The sequence below is a fragment of the Hemicordylus capensis genome, chromosome 10 (assembly GCF_027244095.1).
Source record: "Hemicordylus capensis ecotype Gifberg chromosome 10, rHemCap1.1.pri, whole genome shotgun sequence".
NCBI classification, from domain to species: domain Eukaryota; kingdom Metazoa; phylum Chordata; class Lepidosauria; order Squamata; family Cordylidae; genus Hemicordylus; species Hemicordylus capensis.
In genome coordinates, this window is record NC_069666.1 from 20,540,948 (window position 1) to 20,553,314 (window position 12,367).

The following is a 12,367-nucleotide window of genomic DNA, read 5'->3' on the forward strand; positions in this document are numbered from 1 at the left end:
CGCAAATGACCCGACCTGTCATTTGAGTGGTAGGAGGGCTCATGGAAGGCACTTTCGCCACTGCCACCGCCATCCTGGATGGCAGGGGGCAGCTTAAGGCTGGGGGGAGAGTGGGGGGCAAATCGGCCGGAGAACTAGCATGCAGATGTGCTTTGCCGGCCCAGCAGGCATACCAACATTTCCCTGTGCTCTTCTTCACAAAATAAGAGTGTGTGTCAAAAGTTAGAGGTATCACCATTCTATTCATATTTCCATTCTTCAAAATAGGTCTTAAAAGCATCCAACTATCTAAATTCTTGGCCTTATACAATGCCTGTTTCAATATTTTATTCAGATATCCTCTCTCCCTCCATTGTCCCATCAAAATGAGTGCCTGATTGATCCCTGGTGTTGCAGCTATGGGCAAGTCTAATCGTCTGTGAATATGGGAGATTTCTCTTCAAATGTGTCAGATGATGACTGGCATGTTTTAAAAAGTAATTGGCATCTGCAGGTTTTCTGTAAACATCTGTAATTAATCTTTCATTGGATCTCCTAATGTTTAGGGTATGTAAAATGTATGCTATCTTTATTAGAAGCTATTTCAAATTTAAGAGACTTATGTACAAAGTTTATAAAAACTCCAAATAGCTCCAATTCATTAGCAGTACCTTTCCGCATTTATAAAATATCACCCAACTCCCTTTGGTACACTAAAATATTTTCTCTAATTTGCCAATAGTAAGTTTCCATAAAGTGAAAAAAAAAAAATTCTTCAATACTATTTCTGCTTGCTAATCAAGTCGAATATTGGAAACACCTATATTGGGCAGCAGCGATAGAGGAAGAAGCTGAAAGGCATCACATACTGCGTGGGAGGAGGCAATGGGAAACCCCTCCTGTGTTCTACCAAAGACAGCCACAGGGCTCTGTGGTCACCAGCAGTCGACACCGACTTGATGGCACACTATACTTTTACTATTTCTGCTAAATCACAAAAAAAGGTTGGTACTGGTAGGGAGCTATCGAATCTTTCCTGCTGATTACGTTTCTCCTCAATCCCGTTAAGTGGGCAAAGAGGCACCTTTTACCATGGTGATTCTCTATGTTTAGCAGGGGGAGAGTAACTGGCCCTATCCACCCCCAGCACAGTACCTCCAGTGACTGTTGCTGGTGTCTATTTTGTGTGTGTTTTTAGAATGTGAGCCCTTTGGGGACAGGGAGCCATCTTTTTTATTTATTATTTCTCTGTGTAAACTGCCCTGAGCCATTTTTGAATGGGCAGTATAGAAATTGAATTAATAATAATAATAATAATAATAATAATAATAATCACCATCAGTCAATTACAAAAAGTAGCTTTACTGGGAACAGCCTATCTATAACAACTGACAATAAAATTCTGGCATCCCAGGTCCTTGGGAAGGACTCGATGTCTGGATAAAACAAACCAGTCAATAACACCTGTCTGACTGTGTAAACAAGAAATAATAATCAGCAATGTAGCAGCTTCCTGGGGGATATTGGTGTGTAAGGATGTCATATCTACAGTCACCAAAAGGATGTCCATTCAGACTGGATGTCCAGTCTGAATCCCTCTAAAAAATTAATAAAATGCATCATATCCTTCAAATATGGATCTATATTTGGTTTCTAAAAGGTTTAAGGAAGGACATATATCTATAGATGTAAATATAGGCTCAAAAGTTGAGCCACAACCTGAGATAATTGGGTGCCCTGGAACTGGAAATGCATTCTTAGGTAGCTGAGGGAGATTGTACAAGCACTCACTCTTCAGACTGAATCAGAAAATCACCTGTTGATTTGGAGATATGTTCTTCCATCAGTGCTTCCCTTCCTATAGTAATAATTCCATTCACCACTATATTTGTTGGATCTTCATGACATACTCTGCAGTGTAATGTATTATCATTGCTAATGATGGCTTATTCTGGTTACCAATGATTGCAACATTATAGTTCCCTACCATGCTGTCCTGATGAAAACAGGTCCGTCTGCATTTGCCACCGGCTCGTCTGGTGGCCACTCAGGGATGGGCCTTCTCCGTTGCTGCCCTGAGGCTTTGGAGTGCACTCCCTATTGAAATAAGAGCCTCCCCATCTCTGACAACTTTTAAAATATCTTTAAAGACACACCTGTTCACCCAGGCTTTTAACTGAGATTGTTTTGTTTTAATGTTGCTTTTAGAATATTGTTTTAAACATTTTAAATTTTTTTTGTTTTAAATTCCTTGTTTTGGTTTTTTAACTGATGTTTTACTTTTGTTTTTATCTTGTTGTAAACCGCCAAGAGACATAAGTTTTGAGCGATATAAAAATATGTTAAATAAATAAATAAATAAATAAAGTAAGCAAGTGTCCTCTACTCTGAAGAAAACAAATATTGCTATTTATTTTTATTAGTTTACATTTCTATCCCACTCTTCCTCCAAGGACCCCGAGTAGTGTACAGGTGGCCCTCATGATCAACAACTGTAGTTTTGCATATCTGCGGATGGGTCTTAGAGGCCCAGTTTCTTTATCCACAGTATAAAAAAACAGGCAAAAACCGCCTATTTGCAATGTTGAGTGGCTGGAAATGATTTCCAATGTCATTTCTGGTTGCTATTTTACAGTGAAGAATCATTTTGTAGGTATTTTTTAAAAAATCCCCGCGATCTCATATGAAAAAGCCGAGGAATTGGGGGTTTGGGGGGCATTGGTGGAGAGCCAGGTACTGTACTGTATATCTCTTATATCTGTCCTCATTCTTGATTAGCCCTTTTGTGTGTGTGTGAGAAACCGAACTCCCATATTCCATTAGGGGTAAGTTTTCTTTGTTCTTGATTTCCATATTCATGCCGATAGATGAGAATGGAATCCCCACAAGTAACCAGGGCCACCTGTACATGGTGGTGTTTATCCTCACGCCCACCCTGTGAGGAAGGTTAGGCTGAGAGAGAAGATAAGTGACTGTCTCAGATTCACCCAGAGGGTTTCGTGGCCAGATGGGGATTTGGAATCAGGTCTCCCCAGTCTCATAGAATTGGAATGCCAGTCTCCCCATTTCTGGGACTCTAGCAACAACACCACACTGACTCTTTAAATATAATTTATTTACAATATTTGCATCCTGGGCTTCCAAAGCAAGACTGCTCAGGGCAACCATAAAACAGCAATACCACAAAAGAAAGAATAAAAACAGTAAGCTAACCCTTAACCAATCAAAAGTAGATTCAATTTTTTTGGATGGAACATAAAATACAAGTCCATATCCAGGAGGTAGAAGTCCGGCCAATCTCCTTCTCCATCTACTTGGCAGACCCCCCCCCCCGCGTAGATGTTCTGCCGGCGTTCTCAAAAGCTCTGGGCAGTCTCTTTGGCCTGGAACGAAAGAAAAGCAACAGGGTGAGGGGCCCATCATCCCCCTCTATGCTGGTCCCTGCATTGACTTCTTCTCCCCTTCTGTGCCAAGCACAGACTCCTCAGCCCTACCTGGGATACCCTCTGTGACTCTGTCCCACCATGATGCTCTGCACTGACCCCTCCCTCCCTCCCTCCCAACTTGCACGCCCTCAGGGTGGTCTTTGCTCCTCCAACTCCACTCCCTTCAGCCACCTGAAGGTCTCTTGCTCTCTGAAATGACTCTTTCCCTGCTCCCAGAGGCGTAACTAGGGAAAATAGTGCCTAGGGCAAGCACTGAAATTGCGCCCCTGTCCAAACAGGAATGATGGGACTTGTAGTCAACAATATCTGGAAATCCTTGTTAAAAGGAACACTGTACCATCTAGACATGGTTGTTGATCAAAACCTGAAAACATGAGCCATCTCTGTAAAAGACTTAGAACAACAGTCAGGAGTTATGCGAGGATTCCAAGTGTCATTTTCTCTGTCTCATCTCATTCTTTTTCAAAAACACGACTTTGTCCTAGAGGATCACCTGCCCAAATAGCCACTAGTAAAATAGGGGATGAAGAAGGTGGTGGTGGTGTCGATAAACCAGTGAATGATTCCTGCCAGCCTTTGTCTTATGATGACTGTTGGCTCATGATGGGGTATATGTGCATTCACCACACCAGTGCTTACTTTGAGGAGGATACATTAGTTTGCCACACTAGACAGAGGCATTTGCAACAGGAGCAGACAGCCAAGTTCTGCCAGGGCCAAAACCAGCCCCTGCCAGACTAAGAAATCATTGTAATTTGCCCCTTCCTGTCACAAGCAGTGTGCTGTTCTTTTATTATTGACTCTAACTCTCATATATCCCAGTCATGGATGGAAAATTCAGGGTCAATTTACAAGAGACACATTTTCTACATGGAAGTTTCTTCTGTGCAGGTGTTGTGCAGAAACCCATGTGTAGTGACCGCCACGGGCATAGCAAGGTTGGAATGGGCCAAGATGAGATTTTAAAATGGGCCCCCAGCCCCTCAAAGTCCAGGGCCTCCACACACCCCAGGCCCCCAAGGATTTAAGTCTGATATTTCAAAATAAGTATGCTGCCTGGAAATACATTTCACTGAAATGTACACACATGCTCACTTCACAGTATATGGTGATATACATTGAGTACTATATATCTGTGCTACTTTTAATGCCTAGAGCACACTAGCAACACTAATTATTAAAATGGCACCTTCGCTGCAGATTAGCAAAGGAGACTTTTCAACCATGCAGGGTGAGCCTATGTTTGTTTTCTCAGAATTCTGAACAAATTCAGTATTGTTTGATTCCAGGAGGTTTTTTACATAAGGCTTTTAAAGTGCTTTAACACACATCTCCTCTGGAATGGAGGTGCTGCATTTACATGTTGGCCAGATTTACCCTGAAGTCCCTGCAAGTTATTGGAGAGCAGTTCACACACAAGAAAAAGAAAATAAAATAAAAGCACAAGACATGCTTCACAGTTCTCACTCAGACCTTCTGGGTTGCAAAACAACTTGAACATGCATGCATTTATAAATGAATGAATAAATAAATATTTGTTCCAGAAGTTTTTGTAATTTTCTGACATGAAACAAGCCACTTATAGGCCTTTTTAGATAGTTTTTGTTTTTAAAGCCAGCACATTTTCCAGTCTGTTTTAAATTAAATATTCAGAGACTTCTCAGTCTCGCCCCACCCCCCCATATCAAAGCCCTATGGCAAGCAGATCCCTATATACGGGGGTAACCACAAAAAGGAATTCACAGCCTACCTTGCAAAAGCTGTGCTGAATGGTCTGGTCTGCTGCAGGGAGCTCTGCCAGCCTCCTTCCTGGCTTCCTGCCTCCCTTTGGGGCCTGCCGAGTTCAGGCTTCAGGGAGGCCTACTGGGAGGCCTCTCTGGAAGCCCCGCCCACCCGCCGATCAGCTGAGAGGCGCCAGGGAGAGAAGAGCTCGGCCCGTTTGCAGGCCGCTCTCATCCTAGGCCTCGTTGCCGATCCTAGGCCGGAGCTGGAGGCAAGTGGCTGAGGGGCCCTGGGGCTGGGCAGGTGGGCAATGGGGTGGGGGTGGCAGGAACCGGCGTGGCGCCCCACCTCAGTGGCGCCTAGGGCACGTGCCCTGCCTGCCCCCCCCCCAGTTCCGCCTATGCCTGCTCCCTCGATGACTCTTGGGTCTGGAACAGCCACCCAGAGGAAGGCCCCCTTCTCGCTCCGCTCCTTCCACTCCCACGGAAAACCCAGCTCCTCTGCACAGCTGTGGGCTGAATGCCTCAGCATCCTACTGCACCCACCATCACTTACCTTCTCTGATGGCCAGGAGAACCTACTTTCCTGGTGGCCATCACAACATGGTCACCTGCAAGACTGAAAAGAAAGAAACACCTCAGCAAGCACCGACCATCCACCCACATTAGAGGCACAATCAATTCCAACCTTTCAACGCTCGGGAGAAGGAATCAGGGAGCTAAAGAGCCATTTCTAGCCCAGCAGGGATTTGGGGGACTTGCTGTGAACGTACCATCCTTTTCCCTCCTTGGGAGGCGGCTCCTGCTCTTGCAGAGCCTTGTCCGCGTGTCGGGGCCTTGGTGGGCGAGGCCCCAGACGAAGAGGAAGGAGGGGGAGGCGACGCGGCGAAGCTTGAGTTCTGCAACCAAGAGAGCCAAAAGGACCCAACATAGCATGTGATGACCAGGCTGCTTTCTGGCCCCTTGCCCAAAGGGCAGGGATTGGTCCATCACCCGGGCTGGCTATTCAAGCTCCAGCGGATCTGTGGGCCAAAGGGTGTCTATGCCAAAGGGCGATGAGGAGCTGCTCTACTTACGCTGCTGGATGTAGTTGACTTGTTCTCCACTCAGGATCAGGACTCCTCGAAGATGATCCTGGGCAGCCAAGGGAGGCTCCGGTGTGGGGAAGAAAAGCCCTGCCTGGGGTCCTGGCCCCGAGGCTATGGATGTCTCGTCTTCAGGCTCTTCCGCCACCGTAGCCAGCAGACAAAAGCCCCTGGGCCGGGTCCTGGCAGCTAACTTCCCACCTCTCCGCCTCCTCCTATAGTATCGGCTGGGACGGCCAGCCCTGGGTAGAGGTCCTCGAAGTTGGTTTTCCTCCTTTGGTGGGTCTCCCGGTGTGCTGGAGGGGGTGGAAGGCACAGGCCAGGGTCCAGGCAGTGAGTCTGCCTCCTGATGATGTTCTGCCTCCGGAGCTTCGGAGGGGATGGAGGACCCTGGGAGGGCTTCTGGCAATAACATTTCCTCTTCCAGTTCTTCTCCTGAAATGTCGGATGGGGTGCGATACCCTGGGAAGGGTCCTGAAAGAGATGCCTCCACTGGTTTGTCTTCCTGTATATCAGGAAGGACAGAAGGACCTGATAGAAAGCAGGAATCAGGACATGTGGATGGCCCATCACCCTCCCCTTTATGCTTTGCTTATCAGCTGGTACGTCGCCTGGTACATAGTCGGAGCTTATGCTTCACGTGCACTCAACATTTACAGCCTCTTGGCCATGTGTGGATGGACAGACAGGGGGTCACTGAAAACCGGCCAGGAAACCATCAGCAGGAAGCCTGCTGGGATATAAGGAATGCAGGCCCAGCTCCTAGAGGCAGACAACTGGGGTCAGAGGAAGAAAGACTCTCTCCGGCTTGAGCTCAGAGCTCATTGGCCTGGAAATGTTGCCCTTCTTTGCGGGTGATCCTCTCATTCCATCTTGACCCATGTAACTGTACTCTGGGGCAGAGTGACCCTGCCTACCTGCCCACCTGCTGCCACAGCCCCTTCCCCATCTCCTCCTGGAATGGAGGGTATCCAGACGTGACTTGCTGATCCCCCTGCCCCAGACTCCTCCAAGGCTTCTGGCTGCCTCAAATGCCAGCAGCATAGGACAGAGGTGGCTTTCTGGAGCTGCCTTCCTGCCTTGTCCCCACCAGAGGGATGCCTGCCCCTCTCCCTCCATGGTCTGAGGAGACAGTTGGCCAAGGAGACCTTCCCTGGGGGTTTGAGGAGTCCTGGGGAGAAGCAGGCTCCCTGGCCAGCCACTTACCCATCTGTGCCCCTCTTCATCTTCATCCCTGCAGGGAGGAGGAAAAAAAACCTTAGAAGAAAAATCTCAGGAAATGGGGGGTCCCACTAATGACTAAGGGTGCTGTGCCCCCCCTAATATTAATTGACTTGCAAGCAAGCAAGCAGGCTCTCCGCCATAATCCTCCTAGGAGACCCTGTTGATTTGGGATGCTCCCATCGTTGGGGGTAGTGGATTTCATTACTCTCCAATGTCCCTCACTGCATTTGGCTCAGACATACAGTCTTCCATGGGGGACTGACCGGTTGGAGGGGTGGGCTGGGATGGGGGTGGGGGCGACTGCTCTCATTGCTTGCAGCCATGCAGCCAGCTCTCCCATTGCTATCCGGAGACTTTGATCAACTTTTTAACCAGATTTCCCCCCTTCAAAATAGGAGACACGAAGAATATACATGCAGTTTTATGTTTTTAATTTCAAATAAGAGGAGGAATGCATCCAGCTCAAGGTGATGGGGATGAGGAAGGCAGTTGAGGAAATCAGCATTGGATTCAGCAGCCCAGTTATTGCCATTCTGAACATGGGAGGAAGATGGGAATACTCCACTATTCAGGCAATATATGCCACGACTCCAGAGTTGGGGCTCTGTCTGAACACACACCCCTCCCTCCAGCTGGCCACACCAGAGCCCAAAGGATGAAGCCAAGTTCAAGGCAGGGGAAAAAAAGAGCCACTCACCTGGGTTCCTCTCCTGAGTGCTGGGACCTAGACGAAGAGGAGAGGAGAAAAGGTGAGGCGAGATTCTCGGAAATAACAGGGGGGTGCTGGGAGGGGGGCGCTTGTGGAGCTGGTGGGCAGAATTTCTCCGCACACCCCCAAGTGGGCCCACAGAGACCAGCCAGTAGTTCCCGGTCGCTACAGCTTCACAGGTCTAGGAGGTGCAAGCTAAAGACGAGGAGATCTGGTCTTGGGGTGGCAAGCATGACTTGTCCCTTTGCTAAGCAGGGTCTGCCCTAGTTAAGGCATATGAATGGGAGACTACCCATTCTCCCTGCCCAGACAGGCTGAAAGAAGGGGAGGGCATCTTTCAAAGCCAAGCCCGGGCAGCTGTTAGAGTTGGTCCCTCCATGCTGGAGACCTACCTGCAGATGGCCCAGGAGCAAGAGCCACCCATCCTGACAGTGAACTGAGAAGAAGTTGGGGATCTTCCCAAGATAGCCAACTGATGCCAGTTGCTGTCCCTTCCCTACATGGCTGCCAAGTGAGCTTCCGGAAGAATCCTTGCCGGTCTCCAAGGAGAACCATGATGACAGAATTCTGTGGCTGGCTGTGAGGTCACTGGATCAGTTTCTGGCCACATGGGCTCTGGTTTGAATCCATTCCTTGTATAAAATATGGAGCAACAAATGTCAAAGAACCAGGAAGGGGTGGAGTCATCCCTGTCCTGCCCTCTCTGCTCCTCACCTGTTTCCTCTCTAATCACATGCTGAAATCTCTTTTCTAGGAAATTCCTCTACGTTCCATTTCGCACGGAGACCCTGTTTCTGTTCAGAATATACAAAAAGAAAGCCAATAAATCTGTGGAACTCACTGCCTCTAGATGTAGTGATGACTTCTCACTTGAATGGGTTCGATGGGCGGTTGGGCACATTCACCAAGGAAGAGAAGCCCCTCAATGGCTAGAGAGAACCTCCAGGACCACAGGCTGAATCCCAAGTGTTGGAAGGGGACATGCAATGGGCGAGACTGTTGCCTGGCACTCTACACATGCAGTGTGGGCAGACCACCCCTATCCACGAGCATCCCCACAATGCTATGCACTTCACTCACGTTGCAATAGGAGATTCACCCAAGAGAAAGGCACTCTGGGCCCTGTGAGGCTGGGCGGGAAGGAGCCCTTTCTTGCACATGAGCGATTATCTGAGGTTAAGGGAGCGCTCACTGACTTAACTTTGGCAAACAGCTGGTGTAAAGGGGTGGCACTAGGTGGTGGTGCCCCAGCGTAATCGGGACCAATCCTGGCGGTTCACACGCTCAGACTCACTCAGGATGGGCGTCCCTAGTCTGGGTTAGGCTGTGCATGAGAACAGCCTCGTGGTCTCTCTCTTCTTTGCTAAGGATGGCTTATTCTGGGTTAGAAATGATCCCAACATTGTACTTCCCTACCAAGCTGTCCTTCGGATGAAAACAGGGAACTTTAAGCAAGTGTCCTAATGCTGAAGTAAGCTGAAATTGCTCTTTATTTCTATTTATGTTTACGTTTCAATCTCGTTCGTTCCTCTTCCAAGATGCCCAGAGCAGTGTAAAAATAGGCTAAATTCACCTATTTGCAATTTTGAGTGGCTGGAAATGATTTCCAGTTTCATTTCTGGCTGCCATTTTACAGTGCAGAATTCTTTTGTGACTCAAAAACAAATTTCCGTGTTACAGGCTCTGGACCCCCGATCTGACAGAATACAACCTCCTGCCCCATTTAATTTGGTTTAAACCCCTATTGGAGGGTTTGGCTTGGTTGACATGTGTTTATGAGGAAATAGTCTAGGAATAAGCAGTGTTTTAGCACTGCACTTTGTATTAGTATTGGGATTTTTTTAAAAAACTGAGCATTGGTTCACATACCATGAAGGCTTCTTCTGGCTGCTGGAGCCAAGGACATCTCTATGGGTTATCCTCCTCACCTGCCCCTAGGCAGGACTATGGTAATTAGCTAAAAAGAACAGAAACCTACTAGAGCAAAACAAAAGTCAAGAAAGAAGATCATTCCAATAGGCTTGTGCATTTCAATTAGAGTACAAAACGTTTTGTGCCCGAAAATGGCAATTTCGGAGGTTTTGTAACCAAAACAAAATCAAGAATTAAAAAACAGAGCTTTTTGTTTCCAAATCGAAATGACTGTATTTCAGACAGAATGCTTTGTTCTTCGGAAAAGCATTGCAATTCAAATTGACTTCTCTGACTCTCTCCACTCCAGCTGAGACACTGAGTGATAAGCAGAAGATAAGATATGCAAAAACTGTTGAGCATGAATAGTTTAGTTAAGTGTTGTATTCAGTGTGATTGAAATGCAAACTGACCTTGCAAAGGGATTTGGAAGACAGCATTTTGAGACAGAAATACCTAAATATCTTTGGGAGCTCAATGCAATTCCAAAGCTCTTGCTAAAAGCCATGGTATAAATTGTGTGGAGAAGCTTTTTGAGAAGCTGGTTAGGAAAGTTCTGAAATTACACTGGTTTTTCTTTCCAAAGTTTTAGAAAGAATCTCTTGACTTGTTCAGAGCTCTTTTGAAGAGCTATTTTGTTTTTCTTCTGATTTTTATGAGTTATAATGGTGTCTTAAGTTTTAATACCCAAGTTGAGCAGTCTAATGTGATTTAGGCCACAATGTAATTTGGTGGGACATGATGTCTAAGCCAGGGGTTCACAACTTTTGCCATTGCAGGGACAGGTCATCCACATGAGACTAGAGGAGACAAAAGGAGAGGGTGGGAACACACCTGTCAATCTATTGACATCCCCAGGAATCTTAGTTGCTTCTTTCTTGTAACCATGATCCATGATTTTGCACTTTCTTAAATGCAGTGATGATAAATCTCAACAATTTTGAACAGTAGGCTGATTTGTTTGGGCTACGGCTCACTCCAGTTCAGTTAAATGAACATTTGAAGCTGTTCCATAGTACCAAGGCAATTTTATTTTATTTTTTTACATTTTATATCCCGCTCTTCCTCCAAGGAGCCCAGAGCAGTGTACTACATACTTAGGTTTCTCCTCACAACAACCCTGTGAAGTAGGTTAGGCTGAGAGAAGTGAATGGCCCAGAATGGCTGAATGTGATTTGAACTCGGGTCTCCCCGGTCCTAGTCCAGAACTCTAACCACTACACCACTCTGGCTCATTGGTCATTCTCTTCACTCTTTCAACTTGTTTATGTGGGGCTTCAGGGGCAAAACAGTGAGTTGGGTGGCAGTGCCCCAAGGGTGGTGCACCCAGATTACAAATAGGGCAAAGGGCTGATTTCTTAGGAATTTTTGAGGTTTACGCATCTTTAAGGTTTTTACCTATAGGGAATAATGGAGGTTTCAGCAGCCCCATAACTCCACCTGGGGGGCACTGGGATGGCCCGAAGCGAGTGGTGGTATAGTGCACAGAGGGTGCCAACCAACCCCTGGATTGTACTGGGCTTTGTTGTTTCTGAGGTCTTGATTTTAGATTCTCTGGTAGCAAATGAGATTTTTAATGAAAAACCATGAATCCACTCTCATATGCTACCAGAGAATCTACTCTCAGAACACCTCTAGAACAAGACCCTGTACTTCATGGGTTGGCAACCCATGTGGGTGGTTGGCACCCTATGTGCACTATACTGCCACTTGCTCTGGGCCACCCCAGTGCCCCTCAAGTGGAGTTATGGGACTGCAGAAACCTCCATTATACCCTACAAGGAAAATCTGAAAGACACGTAACTTCATTAATTCTTTAAAAATCAGCCCTTTGCCAAATTCCTCTGGAAAAATTGTGGTAGCTTCCTTGCACCAACTGGGCACTACCACCAACCACACTCCACTCTGGGCCACCGCCCCGCCGGCGTGAAGCTATACTTTTCCTGAAATCTCCATTATACCCTATGAGGAAAACCTGAACGATGCACAAACTTCAAAAATTCACCAAAAATCAGCCATTTGCCCAATTCCTCTGAAATTTTTGTGGTAGCTTCCACTCATTGGGCACTATAACCCCCACCCACTCTTTTGACCACATGACCCATTTTTTAATCTGAATTAATTCAGATTCAGATTAATTCGGATACAAAACAAAACGGTGATTCGGAAGGCTTAATTTCAGACAAAATACAAAATGGGGTTGATTCGGATTTGGTACAAATCGAAACAGAAAAAAATACAAAACACACAACCCTACATTCCAACATTTGATCTGAGTGGATGAAGCGTCAC

General features: G+C 46.6%; 1 protein-coding gene across 1 annotated transcript; it reads right to left on the reverse strand.

Moving 5' to 3' along the window:
• Positions 1 to 3,073: 3,073 nt before the first annotated feature.
• On the reverse strand, positions 3,074 to 11,802 carry LOC128334952 (uncharacterized). The gene is made up of 8 exons (XM_053272540.1): positions 10,034 to 11,802; positions 8,557 to 8,958; positions 8,153 to 8,179; positions 7,438 to 7,465; positions 6,223 to 6,736; positions 5,920 to 6,045; positions 5,703 to 5,765; positions 3,074 to 3,362 (listed from the first exon to the last, which is right to left on the reverse strand). Exons 2-7 carry the CDS (start codon positions 8,586 to 8,588, stop codon positions 5,743 to 5,745), a joined length of 750 nt encoding a protein of 249 aa, XP_053128515.1. The 5' UTR covers positions 8,589 to 8,958; positions 10,034 to 11,802; the 3' UTR covers positions 3,074 to 3,362; positions 5,703 to 5,742.
• Between the last annotated feature and the right edge of the window lie 565 nt (positions 11,803 to 12,367).

Coding starts and splice junctions, on each gene's coding strand:
- LOC128334952 (XM_053272540.1), bottom strand. CDS start 8,588: ATGGGTGGCTCTTGCTCCTGGGCCATCTGCAG. Junction 6,737..7,437: donor ATGAAGAGGGGCACAGATGG/GTAAGTGGCTGG, acceptor CCTGATATACAG/GAAGACAAACCAGTGGAGGC. Junction 6,046..6,222: donor AGTCAACTACATCCAGCAGC/GTAAGTAGAGCA, acceptor TCTTGGTTGCAG/AACTCAAGCTTCGCCGCGTC.